The 14,815-nt window shown below is 40.9% G+C and overlaps 1 protein-coding gene across 3 annotated transcripts in view; it reads right to left on the bottom strand.

Annotated features, from left to right (window-relative positions):
• The window catches only part of CHAF1B (chromatin assembly factor 1 subunit B), a 102,184-nt gene that overhangs the window by 60,348 nt on the left and 27,021 nt on the right, over positions 1-14,815 (bottom strand). For all 3 annotated transcript variants that reach the window (XR_012881609.1, XM_075854598.1, XM_075854597.1), the window contains exons 13-14: positions 12,565-12,662; positions 10,792-10,915 (exon numbers count right to left, since the gene is read on the bottom strand). Coding sequence is in view for 2 of the 3 variants with exons in the window: in XM_075854598.1 (XP_075710713.1) it covers positions 10,792-10,915; positions 12,565-12,662 (222 nt within the window). In the remaining variant the exon portion in view is untranslated. The remainder of the gene's footprint in view (positions 1-10,791; positions 10,916-12,564; positions 12,663-14,815) is intronic.

Here is a 14,815-nt window from a genome sequence, read left to right as displayed (position 1 = left end):
AAACTTTGAGTTCCATTCCAAATGGGAAAAGCCCTGGACCAGATGGTCTTCCTATTATTTACTTTAAAAAGTTTAAACAAACCCTATTGCCTTATTTCATGTCAGTATGTAACGATGTTTTGAGGGGTACACACTTCCCAACACAAGCATTAGCAGCAAACATCACAATAATCCCTAAAGAGGGGAGGGATCTGGAGAGATGCGGTAACTATAGACCTATTTCCCTACTGAATGCGGATTTAAAATGGTGGGCAAAAATTATTAGCGACAAGAATTGGTTCCTTTCTGGCAAAGCTGATAGGAGTGGAACAAGTGTGATTTGTGCCTGGACGAGAGGGGAAGTTTAACACCACTAGGAGCGTTCAAGCCCTGTTCTATGCAAAACAACACAAGATCCCTCTGATGCTTCTTGGTACAGATGCAGAAAAAGCATTTGACCGTATTGACTGGCCTTATTTAAAAGCGGTTCTGCATAAATTTGATTTCCCGCAACAATTCATAGACGCAATTTTCTCCTTATATAAGAACCCCACAGCAAGAATACAAGTAAACGGCGTCTTTTCAGATCCCTTTCCTATTGGGAATGGAACACGTCAGGGATGTCCCCTATCCCCTACCTTGTTCATACTTGTAATGGAAACATTGCTATTAAAGATAAGACAAACTCCCGAAATTAAAGGGCTTCAAGTAGGGAATTTTGAACATAAAACAGCAGCCTTTGCTGACGATTTGTTAATATATATCACCAACCCCTTGGAAGCACTTCCAAAAATTTTACGGATCTTTGAAGATTTTGGCCAGGTATCTAACTTTAAAATCAATTATGACAAATCAGAAGCGCTTAATGTGTCACTGCCACAGAGTACGTTCCTAGCTGTCAGTACACAATCTCCCTTTAAATGGCCGAAGTCTGAACTAAAATATTTAGGTTTAAAAATTACAGCGAACCCAAAGATGCTGTTTGATAGGAATTATAATCCGATATACTACAAAATAAAAAAAGTTTTTAGCAAAATTGAAAATACCATTTATGACAATGCTAGGCAGGAAAAACCTGATTACAGCATTTGTCATACCTCAAATTCTTTACATCTTACAATCTTTGCCCATTCATATACCAACATATTACTTCACTAGATTCAAAAGATTATTCATGGAGTTCTTATGGAATAAAAAACGTCCTAGACTCGCATACACACAATTGATGAGGAGAAAGGGGGAGGGAGGGCTGTCATTCCCAGATCTAAATACCTATTATAGAGCTATACAATTAGGGAGATGGACACAGCAAATGAAAACATCTCACTTCCACATGTTGATATAGAACGGTACTCATTAGGTAATAGCCTGGTATCTTACTTATGGGTAGGGTCACAATTGCCCTCCAGTACATGGATTCACAGCGACATGACTAGAGGACTAATTAAGATATGTCAAACCTCCTCGGCTTTACATCTACAGAATAATATGTACTCAATTCTGATGCCTCTGTCCATGGCACCATGTTTAGTTGATAAGAATTGTACTCGGATCCCAGAGACGTGGTCACAGCAGCACTCCATAAAAATAGCAAGGCTCTTCGAAGAGACTGATTTACCATCTCTGGAGCAATTACACAGAGAATTACACATACCGCAACCCAACGATATACAGACGCTGGATTTCGCACACACGTGTCAGAAATTGAAGATGTTAGCAAAGGAGAGAAAATCGGAGCCGACTTGGTTAGAAAATTATACATTATTTCCTACAGTTCCCAAAAGATCTATTTCCAAGATATATAAAGAACTAGTAACTAATATGTCAAATAATGTCCCGAGTTATGTGTGCGCTTGGGAGAAAGAATTTGGTAGCAGATTCTCTGAAAAAGAGAGATCTATTATTATGAGAAACTCCCATGGCTTCTCGAGATGTATTAGGGTATGTGCACACACACTAATTACGTCCGTAATTGACGGACGTATTTCGGCCGTAAGTCCCGGACCGAACTTAGTGCAGGGAGCCGGGCTCCTAGCATCATAGTTATGTACGATGCTAGGAGTCCCTGCCTCGCTGCAGGACAACTGTCACGTACTGTAATCATGTTTTCAGTACGGGACAGTAGTTCCACGGAGAGGCAGGGACTCAGCATCGTACATAAGTATGATGCTAGGAGCCCGGCTCCCTGCACTGAGTTCGGTCCGGGACTTGCGGCCGAAATACGTCCGTCAATTACGGACGTAATTAGTGTGTGTGCACATACCCTTAGAGTACAGGAAAACTCATATAAAACACTCACAAAATTGGTACAGAACACCTGAATTTCTACATAACATATCACTCTCGCCAGTGAACAAGTGCTGGAGATGTGATAAAGAAGTAGGTAATATGTCCCATATCTGGTGGTCTTGTACGAAAATACAGGGTTTCTGGAGAGAAGTGGAAACTGATTTGGGATGTGTGTTCTGTTTCGATAAAACTCACGAAAGAACTAGTGTTACTTTGGTTGCCTATTAAAGATCTTTCGCCTTCAGCTGAAAATCTACCTACTTATATAATATCTGCAGCAAAACTACTGATACCGACTCAATGGAAAAAGACAACTTCCCCTACTAGATCGCAACTTATGGCTAAAATACATCAGATTTGCAGGTTGGAAGAACTAGCTGGGTGGGAAAACAAAAATAGAAGCTCTTTCTTAAATATATGGCAGCCCTGGATAGAATAGAGAGATAAAGTTTAGAAATATGGAAGGGACACAGAGATGTAAAAAGACAGTAAAAAGTCAGAAGACTACGAAAGTTACAAAGAGACAGATAAATAGAGAATAGAAAATGGATATTTATTTATTAACATTTCAATCCGGGTCTTTGGCCGATTGATATCTAAAATTATATCTGAGATATGATCACAGTGGTTTACATGTTCTTTAATTGTTTGTATGTCTGTTAATTACTTGTTCTGAAAACCAGTAGACACACGTATGGTTACTGAAAAGAAGCACATTAATAACAGTGGACATGGTATGTAAATTGGCATGATATGATAAGATGTGACGGGTCACTGAGAAACAGTGTTAATATACTATGAAACAGGAAAAGTTTGTAAAAACTGTAAAGACAATAATGTTTGTTACTTTATATGTGTCTACTTTCAATAAAAAGAGTTTATACAAAAAAAAAAAAAAGTCACACATCCAATCCCACACACCCCCCCCCCCCTCCCCACGAGGCAGCAGGTAGATCATCACTTTAATGGCTTCTTTATGAATCAGCTTTCCCATCATTATACAAATATTGGAGAAAAATACTCCATTTGCACCTTGGCTTGTGCAGAGGTCAGTGACAATAAACTACAGGAGCCCAACACATGCACTATGTGGACAAAAGTATTGGGACACTTTACAGCTACAGGAGCTTTTATGACATCTCATTCTAAACCCATAGACATTAATATGACGTTAGTCCCTTTGGAGCTTAAAACATCATCCACTCTCCTGGGAAGAATTACTACAAGAGTTTGGAGTCTGAGAATTCGTGCCCATTCATCTAGAAGAACATTTGTGAGGCCAGAGACAATGTTGGTCAGGGGGCCTGGCTCACAATCAGTGTCTCAATTCATCACAAAGGTGTTGGATGGGGTCGAGGTCAGGACTCTGTGCAGCCAATCAAGTTCTTCCACAGCAAACCCACCCAACCATGTCTTTATGGACCTTGGGCACAGTCATGAGGAAGAGAAAAGGGCAGAACCCCAAACTGTTCACACAAAGTTGGAAGCTACAATTTACAATTGTCCAAAATTTCTTGTGTGCTGAAGAATTAGGATTTCCCTTCACTGGAACTAAGGTACCGACCCCCATAATATTATGCGTTTTTTACGGCCATATTTCTACTGAGTCAATGAAAAATGGCTCAAGAAGCGATATGCACTTCTTTTTACGAGGCGTTTTTTTACACACCCGTTTTTAAATCAATGGGCAGCTATTTGGAGGCGCTCAGCCCCCACATTTTTAGGGTGCGTTTACAGCCCGAAAAACGGCTGAAAATAGCCCTAGTGAACATAGCCTCACTTTACATGGTCTGCACTTCGTGGCTGAGTTGCTTCCACTTTACAGTAATATCACTCACAGGTGATCGTGGAAAATCTAGGAGGGAAGAAATATCAGGAACGGACTTGTTACAATGGTGGCATCGTATTAGGGTATGTTCACACGCAGAGTCAAAAACATCTCAAAATACAGAGCTGTTTTCAAGAGAAACCAACTCCTGATTTTCAGACGTTTTTTTGTGCCACTCGCGATGTTCGCTGCGTTTTTTTTACGGCCGTTTTTGGAGCTTTTTTTAATAGTCTATGGAAAACCGCTCCAAAAACGTCCCAAGAAGTGTCCTGCACTTCTTTTTCGCTGCTTTTGTTTTTACATGGCCGCATTAAAAAAAACGGCCCATCGGAACAGGACGCCATTTTTCCCATTGAAATGAATGGGCAGATGTTTGGAGGCGATCTGCTTCCGATTTTTCAGACGTTTTTAGCCCGAAAATAGGCCATGTGATACCCTTAGAGGACCGCACAGGAATCCAGTGATCTCTTTACAACGACCCATTATGTCACAAATGTTTATAAAGGCAGATGATGTTATACACCTGTGGGACTGGGACTGAATTAAACACCAGAATGCAATGTTTAGATGTCCCAATACTTTTGTCCATATAGTATCGATTACAAATGTAGAGAAGATTAAATGTCCAACTTTCATCATTTTTTTTTTTTAATCTAAAACTGTGGGCCAATTAATTTCTTAATTTCTCTTTATAAAAGTCAGAACTTCTATTTTCTGATACAGAGCAACAAATCCCCTGCACAGGTCACTTCCAATAGCGGGAGCTCACAGCACACTGGTTTTTTTTATGGAGTTAAATGTGGTACAGTATACACTATGCTCCTGTTAGTGGCAGCTTAACCCCTTAATGACCAGCCTACTTTAGACCTTAATGACCAAGCCATTTTTTAGGTTTTTCCATCGTCGCATTCCAAGAGCTATAACTCTTTTATTTTTGCGTGGACATAGCTGTATAAGATCTTGTTTTTTGCGGGACAAGTTGTATTTTTTAATAGCACCATTTTGAGGTACATATTATTTATTGATTAACTTGTATTAACTTTTTTTGGGGGGAAATAGAAAAAAATCTGAAATTTCGCCACTCTTCTTTGCGTCCTAAATCTACGCCGTTTACCGTGTGCTATAAATAACACAATAACTTTATTCAGCGGGTCGTTACGATTGCAACAATCCCAAATTTGTATAGTTTTGTATGTTTTACTACTTTTACACAGTAAAAACGCTTTTTTTTTCAAAATTGTGTTTTTGTGTCTCCATATTTGAAGAGCCGTAACGTTTTTATTTTTTCGCCGATGCAGTTGTATGAGGGCTTTTTTTTTGCGGGACGACTTGTAGTTTTTATTGGTACCATTTTGGAGTAGATGCAACTTTTTGATCACTTTTTATCACACTTTTTTAAAGTCAGGATTCACAGAAAACAGCAATTTTTCCATCTTTTTTTATTTAATTTTTTACGGCGTTCACCGTGCGGGTTAAATAATGTAACAGATTTATAGTCGGGGTCGTTACGGACGCGGCGATACCAAATATGTGTAACTTTTTAACTTTATTTTGGGTTTTTAATAGTAAAGCAGTTTGTAAGGTGGAAAAAGTGGGTTGTTCATTTTTTTTCCACATTTTTTATTAACTTTATTAAACTTTTTTTTTTACTTTTTTACTAGTCCCACTAGGGGACTTTAATATGCGATTCTGCGATCGCTATTATAATACACTGCAATACTTCTGTATTGCAGTGTATTACTGCCTGTCCGTTTAGAACGGACAGGCATCTGCTAGGTCATGCCTGCGGCATGACCTAGCAGGCATTCGCTCCAGGCAGACCTGGGGGCCTTTATTAGGCCCCCGGCTGCCATCGGAGACACTGACACTCGGCGATCGTATCGCCGGGTGTCGGTGGGGGAGAGAGGGAGCTCCCTCCCTCTCTCCAAAACCACTCAGATGCGGTGCTCACTATTGAGCACCGCATCTGAGGGGTTAAATGGGTGAGATCGATACGGATATCGATCTCACACGGCAGAGCAGGGACGCCCCCAGCCCTCAGCTGCCTCTAGCAGCTGAGAGCAGGGAGATTTGACAGCTCCCTGCTCTGTAAACTTATTCTGATGCCGCGACGTAAAAAGTCTATGTCAATTACCGGAATAAGGCCCGTTCGTGACCGACATAGAAACACGATGGGCCGGTCACTAACGGGTTAAAGGGAATGTGTCGCTAGAAATTTTTTTTTCGTTTAATCATTTATATACTAACTGTTTAACATTGTTCTAATTTTTTCAATTTTTTTACAAGTCAGGAAATATTATAAATTAGATTCTAATTTATAACATTTCCCAGTGCTGGTCACTAGAGGGAGCAATTCCCAAAATTGCAGCATTGGCATGTGGTAAAGCAACCACATTGCTTTATGCTGCAAAATTGGAGCAGACACACTCGCTCTAGTGTGCTCAAACAATCCCCCCTCCCTAGTGCCAGGAGAAAGGAGGGGGTTGAATGTTCAAACCTCCTACACTGTGTGCCGCCATTTTTTGAGTGTAGGAGGATTAGATACAGTGGTAATCAGACAGTATAACACGAACATACACAAACATAACTTACCTGCTCCTGCCGCCGCTCCTAGTCCTTGCTTCTGAACATATGGACGGAGGCCGCGACCGGAAGTAGCCGTCTTAAGGTCCGGCCGCAGCTTCCGGTCCACATGAAAATGGCGCCGGATGTCACTCTGCCGAAGAAAAATTGGCAGCCCCCATAGTGAAGTAAAAATAAGAAAAAGTATAACAAAAAAACACAAATAAATAAAATTTATTTTAATAACATACTAAAAGCAATAACATTGAAAAATATATTTTTGTGACACCTTCCCTTTAAGGCAAGCAAATCAATGGCTTATGCAGGGGATTTGGATCTCTGTATCAGAAAAACAAGGCTCCGCCCACCATAAAGATAATCAGAACAGAATTTGTATCCTATTTAGATGGGGTATAAAGTGGATATTCCCTTTAAGCACATTGTCGGGGATATTAATCGAAACAGTTGCTGGAGTTTGCGAGTTGGTGAAAATTGAGCCACATTTAACACATGGCCCAGTAAATTTGGCACATTTTGCTAAGTAATAAGACTTCTGCTGAGACTCCGAGGGATGAATAACTTTCAATCAATTATTTTTCATAATAAATTTATATGACTTTGTAGAGACAAAAAAATGAATAAAAGTGGAATCAGAACGTGCCCTGCCGCACTGCAAAAACGGCTCAGGAATGATTGAGGAACATGAAAATGGTATTCTAGCGGCCTGGCTCAGTGTCTGTAGGCGGGGTATTTTATTTTCATTTACTTGCCCAGCAATGAGCAGTACGGTCTTGATGCTGGCAGCGCGATTACATGGAAAGGACTACAGTTCCCACGATTCTGCTCCCCTCACAACTATTGCCCATATGTACAGCTGCCTGCCCCTCTATTACAAGGTGTACAGTAGTGCTGTAATTACTCACTGTCTGCTACAGAGACACAGCTCTGCTGATATACTCTGCACTTTCTGCTTCCCAGCATGTGAAACATGATCCACTCCTTGACATGGAAGGAGAGCAAGGAGCAGTGAAGATAAGAGGCATGTGATGTGTGACATCCAGTACTTCAGGGTGGAGGAGAGGGAAGAGAACATGTTGCTGTGTATGTGTGATTGGTTTACAGAGACATTTCAGCTACAGACAGCACATTAGTAAGTGATTAATATTACAGCAGTTTAGAAATTGTATGCAGATGGTTTAAGACCGGAAAACCACTCTAAAGGGAATGTGTCGCTAGAAAAAAAATATTATTATTTTTTTAAGTTAAACAGTTAGTGTATAAGTGATTAAACATTGTTCTAATTTTTTCCACGAGTCAGGAAATATTATAAATTAGATTCTAATTTATAACATTTCCCAGTGCTGGTCACTAGATGGAGCAATTCCCAAAATTGCAGCACTGTCATGTGGTAAAGCAACCACATTGCTTTATGCTGCAAAATTTGAGAATACTCACTCGCTCTAGTGAGCTCACAGAATCCCCCCCTCCTTTATCCTGGCTAGTGCCGGGAGAAACGAGGGGATTGAACGGTCAAACCTCCTACACTGTGTGTCGCAATTTTTTGAGCGAATGCAGTGTAATAGCCTTAGATACAGTAGTAATCACACACTAAAACACGAACATACACAGACCTAACTTACCTGCTCCTGCCACCGCTCCCTCTGGTCCGTCCGCTTCAAGTGCTTGCTTCAGAACACAAGTCCGGAAGTAGTAATCTTACTGTCCGGCCGAGGCATCCGGTCCACAAGAAAATGGCGCCGGACGTCGCCCGGCCGAAGACCTTCCATTTGGATTGTGTGGGAGCGGCGCATGCGCCGTTCCCACACAGACGGCGTACACCATAGTGAATGGAACGGGTCCCGTATTCCATGTCTGCATGTGTCGTTAATCAACACATACAGAGATGGAAAAAAAAATGGCAGCCCCCATAGAGAAGAAAAAGTTCAAAAATAAAAAAAGTAAAAAAACACACAAATAAATAAAACCTTTTTTAATAAAACACTAAAAGCAAATTTATATAAAAATTATTTTTCCCGTGACACTCGTCCTTTAAGTTTCTAGACCTTCATGCACAGTGCACAATATTTGACCCTCCCCCACTAATTATGTAAATAAAATGACAGCGATCAAAACAAAATGTTGAATGACTTTTATAAAGAAGCAATATATGCCTGAAATCACAAAAATACATGGTCTTTGAATGGAAACATTTACAAAAAACATATAAATCACTGAGTCAAATGTTACTATAAACTTACAAATATAATATCTATTTATATCAAAATACTAACATTCAAAACTACAACGAAAACAGGGACGTTACCAATTTACAAAAAGGTGGTGAAAACAATTGCTAGAGAACTTGGCGCAGCAGAGCCCACACAGCGCAGCAGAGCCCACACAGCGCAGCAGAGTCCACACAGCGCAGTAGAGCCCACACAGCGCAGTAGAGCCCACACAGCGCAGCAGAGCCCACACAGCGCAGTAGAGCCCACACAGCGCAGCAGAGTCCACACAGCGCAGTAGAGCCCACACAGCGCAGTAGAGCCCACACAGCGCAGCAGAGTCCACACAGCGCAGCTTACATTCAGTTGCTCCATACATCCTGCTAAGCTAAATCTGGGTATGGGTCCAAAAAGTTACATATAAGGGTCTATTCACACAGTGCAGTTTTTTTTTGTATTTTTTAGAGCTTCAAAACACACAGTATTTCAATGGCATTTTATTTTGTCTTTTCGTACAGGCATTTTTCCTAGCGCCATACCTAGAACATGCTGCAGTTATACAAAAGTGCCATAGACCCCAAAAATGCTACAAGAAAAAAAAAAAAAACAGAAGAAACCAAAATGCTTTGTATATAAATTTTTCATATTTTACTAGAGACATTAAACTAAAATCTGACTGCAGCGTTTTACATGCATGTAGCACTTGACCACTGCAAACAGAGGGCTCAGCGGCAATATGTTGTAATTCTGGCATTATGCACCACAGAGCCCCGCTGAGCCCCCTGACTGGCTGCAGCAGTTACACGCTACACATGTGGACAACCAATGGGAGTGCCTACCGGAGCCTCAGCAAAGCATCACCGGGGACAAGTATTGCTTTTTTATTTTATTTGCAGCCCCTACCGAAAAAAATGTCACCTCCCAGATAACCCCTTTAATAATCTTTATAGCACTCCGACCTTTTTCTTATCCAAATCAAAAAAATTCTGTATGGAGTCACCACTAGAGGGAGCTTATTGCATACAGTTATATTCATAACATAACCATATGCAGTAATATATTAGACTCTAGTAGCAGCTGTAGGTAGCCATGGGGTTCAACGCTAATATATAACAGTGCATGGACTGCCCACAATGTTGAATGCTGCTGCTACGAGCAGGGCTCGAAGGACAAAATTACTGACAAGAAATCAATGCAAGTAGCTTTATGGACAAGCCTGCACCTTCCTCACCTTGCTCCATGTACACAATGCTGACTGATATAAAACTAGGATTGATTTAATGTTCCCACACATGAATTGCGTTTACTGAGCTCCGTTTTCCCAGCGCCAAAAAGGATCCCACAACCCACTTCACCATTCTGTATTTTTATATTTAGGAACAGATCTTAATTTTCCGGGGTAGTTTATGTGATATTTTAAGCACTAAAACTTTCGAGACTTCCTGTCCAATTCTACGTGTAAGAGATATCTGCGCCAAGACAATAGAAAACACCGGAGCCGCGTAGATCCTTCATAACCTGCCGGAACAGAGAGTGGGAGAAGCCATCTCTTCACTGTATTTTATAGTCCTCATTAAATTGGAACCACTTTTCCCGGTGGAGATATTGCACTCACATCCGAATAGAACACAGTCAAAATTTTTAACAAAGGGCAGAACACGAACAATGACGACAAGAAGGGGAACAGCAAGTCGTAGGAAAACTCAGTCTTAACAACAAGTTTACGAGATCTGAACTCTAGTCTTCAAGAGGCGGCTGCAAAATGTATGAAGACCAGAGTTGATCCGTTGGGTGATGGAGTGCCCAGTGTGTGTGTGTGTGTGTGCGGCCCACGGGGCAGCCACGTGCTGAACATACTGAAGGGCACGCACTCTGAAGACAGTCACATATCCAGCGACACATTCTTACATTTTTGCTGTATTTGTGCTGGTACCAGGACGTTCATCATCTAGGACCATACATGGGGGCAGCTCTGTTTTTAGACGCTTTGGCTCTGGAGGTTTACATTTGGGGTCTTGAACCGGAGAGTTTTCTGAAAAGCAAAAATATGTGAAGTGAAAAGTGGGCCCGGCTTACGGCTTGGTCAAGATTTAGACATTTATGAAATGCGAAAATCAGAAAGAACGGTTGCATCTCTACTCCACACACTTATGGCACTGGCTAGGTGATAATAAATGTTAGATCGGTTAGGGTTAGGTGGCATTATTTAGCAGTTTTCCCCTCTGCAGGCTCGAATTCTCAGTTGTCTCTGAGCTAGTGGTTGGAGCCTAACTGCGATCAGGTCTTCTATACACTGCACTTCTCTTCTCGATCACATATACAGAAGCTGCAGCAAGGAGGCGATTATACCGCAGTAATGAGCAGTGTAGCTGTGAATCCAGCACTGGGGTGGCAATGCTCTAACCTGATCCCTCAGTAAGCGGAGGAGACTGAAAAAGTCAGGAAATTTAGACTTTGTGAACAGTTTTGTAAGGGAAGGGCACCAATAAGTGGAAAAGGAGGCATTTTTATTTTTTTAAGATATATTAGTTTCTTATATTTGCTTGACCTATTCATTTATTCAGTTTATTGAAAAAAAAAATAGTTCCCATTTAGAGGGATTGTCATTAGAATAAAGATCTGCTTTTTTTTCTATAAACAGCACCTCTCTTGCCTGTGTCTGGTATTGCAGCTTAACCTCATTTGCTTGAAATGCTAGACACAGGGAGAACTAGAAGTGCCACATTTAGAGTATAGAAAAATGTCACATCTCTGGGTGATATACACATGACTTCCAAGTATAAAACATATTTAGTACACAATTTTATATCTGAAAATGAAGCAAGCAGCAAAAAAGACTAATGGAGTTGGACGAATTTAACATTTTTTCAGTTTTAACTAGATTTAATTTTTTTTCCTTGAAACCCTTGTAAAAGTGACATTATGTGCTGCCAATGCCCCATCCACAATGATCACACCCAAGCCAATTGTCCACATAATGTTCCTATTACAGCTGCAATTTCATAGAAAAAGAACAGCGGATATCTTGTTTATGAGCGTAAACACCCTTTTTGACCAAAAACAGAAATTTCTGGCTAATAAATGCGCTAACAGGATACACCGGACTCCGTTATGAGTCCGCTGTATTCATGAGGGGAGCGCTCCACCTGCCCTTCAGGCTAAAGATTAACAGGCTACTGTAGATACGTGCATACACAGCAGCCTGTCAATCAACGTGGAGAGGGGCTGGATAAAAGCGGGGCAGCGTTCCCCTCAAATACAGCGGACTCATAACTAGGAGTCTGGTGCATTCTTTCAGCGCTCCTATCAGCCAAATGTTTTGGCTACTTGCTGCTCTTACATAATGTAGCATATTAAGGCTTCATTCACATCTGTGGTAGGGCTCCGTTCTGACTACGGTATTCATCCAGTCAAAACGACGGAACCCTTGCACAACGGAGACAAACCGAAATTATTGGCACCGGATCCGTCACCCTTGAAAACAATGGTGATTGAAACGGAAAGTTTGTGTCAGTCAGGGCTCCGTTCCGACGGAATGCTCAGACGGAACGGAGCCCTGACGCAGATGTGAACGAAGCCTAAGCGGACAGATCAGGATTCATATTACAACAAACTTTCTGGAACTTAAGTGGTTGAGAAGTTTGCAATGTAAAATATTTATCTATTAACAGATTTACTTACCATTGCTACTGGGTACAACTCGGTTGGGTTGGGGAGATACTGGTATGGTCTTCTCTGTGCTTGGTGAATTTGTCTTTACAGGTAGCAGATTAATCCTCCTTTAAAAAATAAAAACAATTATTTTATATATATATTCATTATACACACACACACACATATACATATATATATATATACACACACACACACACACACACACACACACACACACACACACACATCCTTCTCAATGAGTTAGAATATCAAAAATTAAAATTTCAGTAACTCCATTCCAGAAGTTAAACTAATATTATGTATATTCATTACACACAGTGATCTATTTCCAGCATTTTTTTCTTTTAACGTTGGAGTATAGCTAACAGTTAATGAAAACCCCAAATTTAGTGTCTCAGAAAATTAAATATGTAAGCCCAGTTTCAAAAATTATTTCTTTTTTTTAATTCGTTTTATTAAGAATTTGTAGTACAAATGCAATAAATTAAAAAATAAAGCATTATTAAAGAATGAAATGCAATTACAAGGTAAATAAGTTGTACAAAATCAGGTGAACGTCACCAGAACATACAAAAGAACAGAAAAATAAAAAGAGACTACACGATACATCTGAGTTACAAAAAAAAAAAAAAGAAGGAATACGCAGATTCCTGTACAGGCAGAAGTATACATGACGTATGTGTGTTCAGTAGGGGAATATAAGAAAGGCAAGATCTTCCATCATACCGTACAATACATCTCAAGTCAGTAACAATGCGTCGCTGGTAAACCAGTGTGGGGTGTATTGGGTAAGTGGGGAATTACACCAGGTCTCCCATATTTTAGTAAATTTAGCAGTACAGCCTCTGCGTCCATAAAGTATACTCTTATAAGGAAGGAAGGATTGAACTGACCAGGGATTTCCATTTGGGGATTTTAAGAGGTCTTGGATCCATCAACCTGACTGAAATAGTTTTGCGGGCCATTTAAAGTACCTCCCGGAGTAAAATCCTTGTATAGTGAGGCCACTGATCTTCAGGTAATATTCCAAATAGTCAAACCTGTGGGGTTAGGGGTACAGATATACAGGTCACGCTAGTAACAACCTCAATCACCTCACCAAGGAGTATACAAGAGGGCATGCCCAAATCATAGGCCAGAAATCTGATCTCTCGGATCGGCATCGGTGGCATTCTGTGTTTGGGTATCTACCCAATCTCACCGGGGTGAGATAACTTTGATGTATTATTGACCGTTGTATCATTTTAGGGGACATTAAGTGGAGAGGATAATATCTCCCCCCACTCGTCTTCCGACAGGTCCTGTATTTGGGCAGCCCACCTGTCCTTCACAGGCAGTTTTACACTAGCCGACTCAGACTGAATAAGAGACGTATAAATGGGCGAAATCAAGACCCTCAGTCCCTGAGGTTTGAAAATTCCAATCAATGGGAATAGTGAAGATTTTATCTCAGATGACGGGAATCGTCCCCTAAGTGCACGGCGTAATTGTAAAAATCTAAAGAAAGCCTCTCTAGGCAAACCATCGTCATTTTGCATCTGTGTAAAAGATGTAAGTACATTTCCAGTACACATATCCCCGATAGTACCCGCTCCGCGTCGGAGCCAAAAGTTAGGAGCGAAGTCATCCGATATGGGAAAGTTTTAAGTTATCCCACAGAGGCATGTCAAGTGGGGACGTCCGAGTACCCGTAGATAGACTTCGCAGCTGACCATACCTGTGCCGCTATTTTGTGCATGGGTGACCAGTTTGCAACGGTACCCGAGGGACTTTACAGCACCGGCCATAAATGATAGATGCAGATAAAATGCGAAACGGTGTTCCCTGTTTGGGAGGGAAGCACTGGCAACCCACACCCTTAAATAGCGTAATTGACCAGCTACATAATAGTGATCGAGGTCTGGCAACGCCGTAACACCCAGGGTTTTGGGGCGTTGCAAAGTGGACAGGCTACGTTTAGAGCGGTTATGTCCCCAAATGAATGCTGGGAATAAAGCACGTATTCGATTAAAGAAGGACTTGGACACTGGGGTAGCAGCATGTTCTATTACATAGACATTTTGGGAGTATGACCATTTTAATAGGATTAATCCTACCAGCCGCCAGCAGTGGCAACGTACCCCACTCTCTAAACTTTTATTTACTAGATTTTATATAGTCTAGTAAAGGCAAGATATTTGCTGCCTGGTCCTCCATACGATTTCTATTGATAACTATGCCCAAATATTTAAACTTCGGTACTACCTGTAGGCCATGC

Source organism: Rhinoderma darwinii, chromosome 2 (assembly GCF_050947455.1).
Source record: "Rhinoderma darwinii isolate aRhiDar2 chromosome 2, aRhiDar2.hap1, whole genome shotgun sequence".
Lineage (NCBI taxonomy): Eukaryota > Metazoa > Chordata > Amphibia > Anura > Rhinodermatidae > Rhinoderma > Rhinoderma darwinii.
This window is presented reverse-complemented; position numbering and strand designations above follow the sequence as displayed.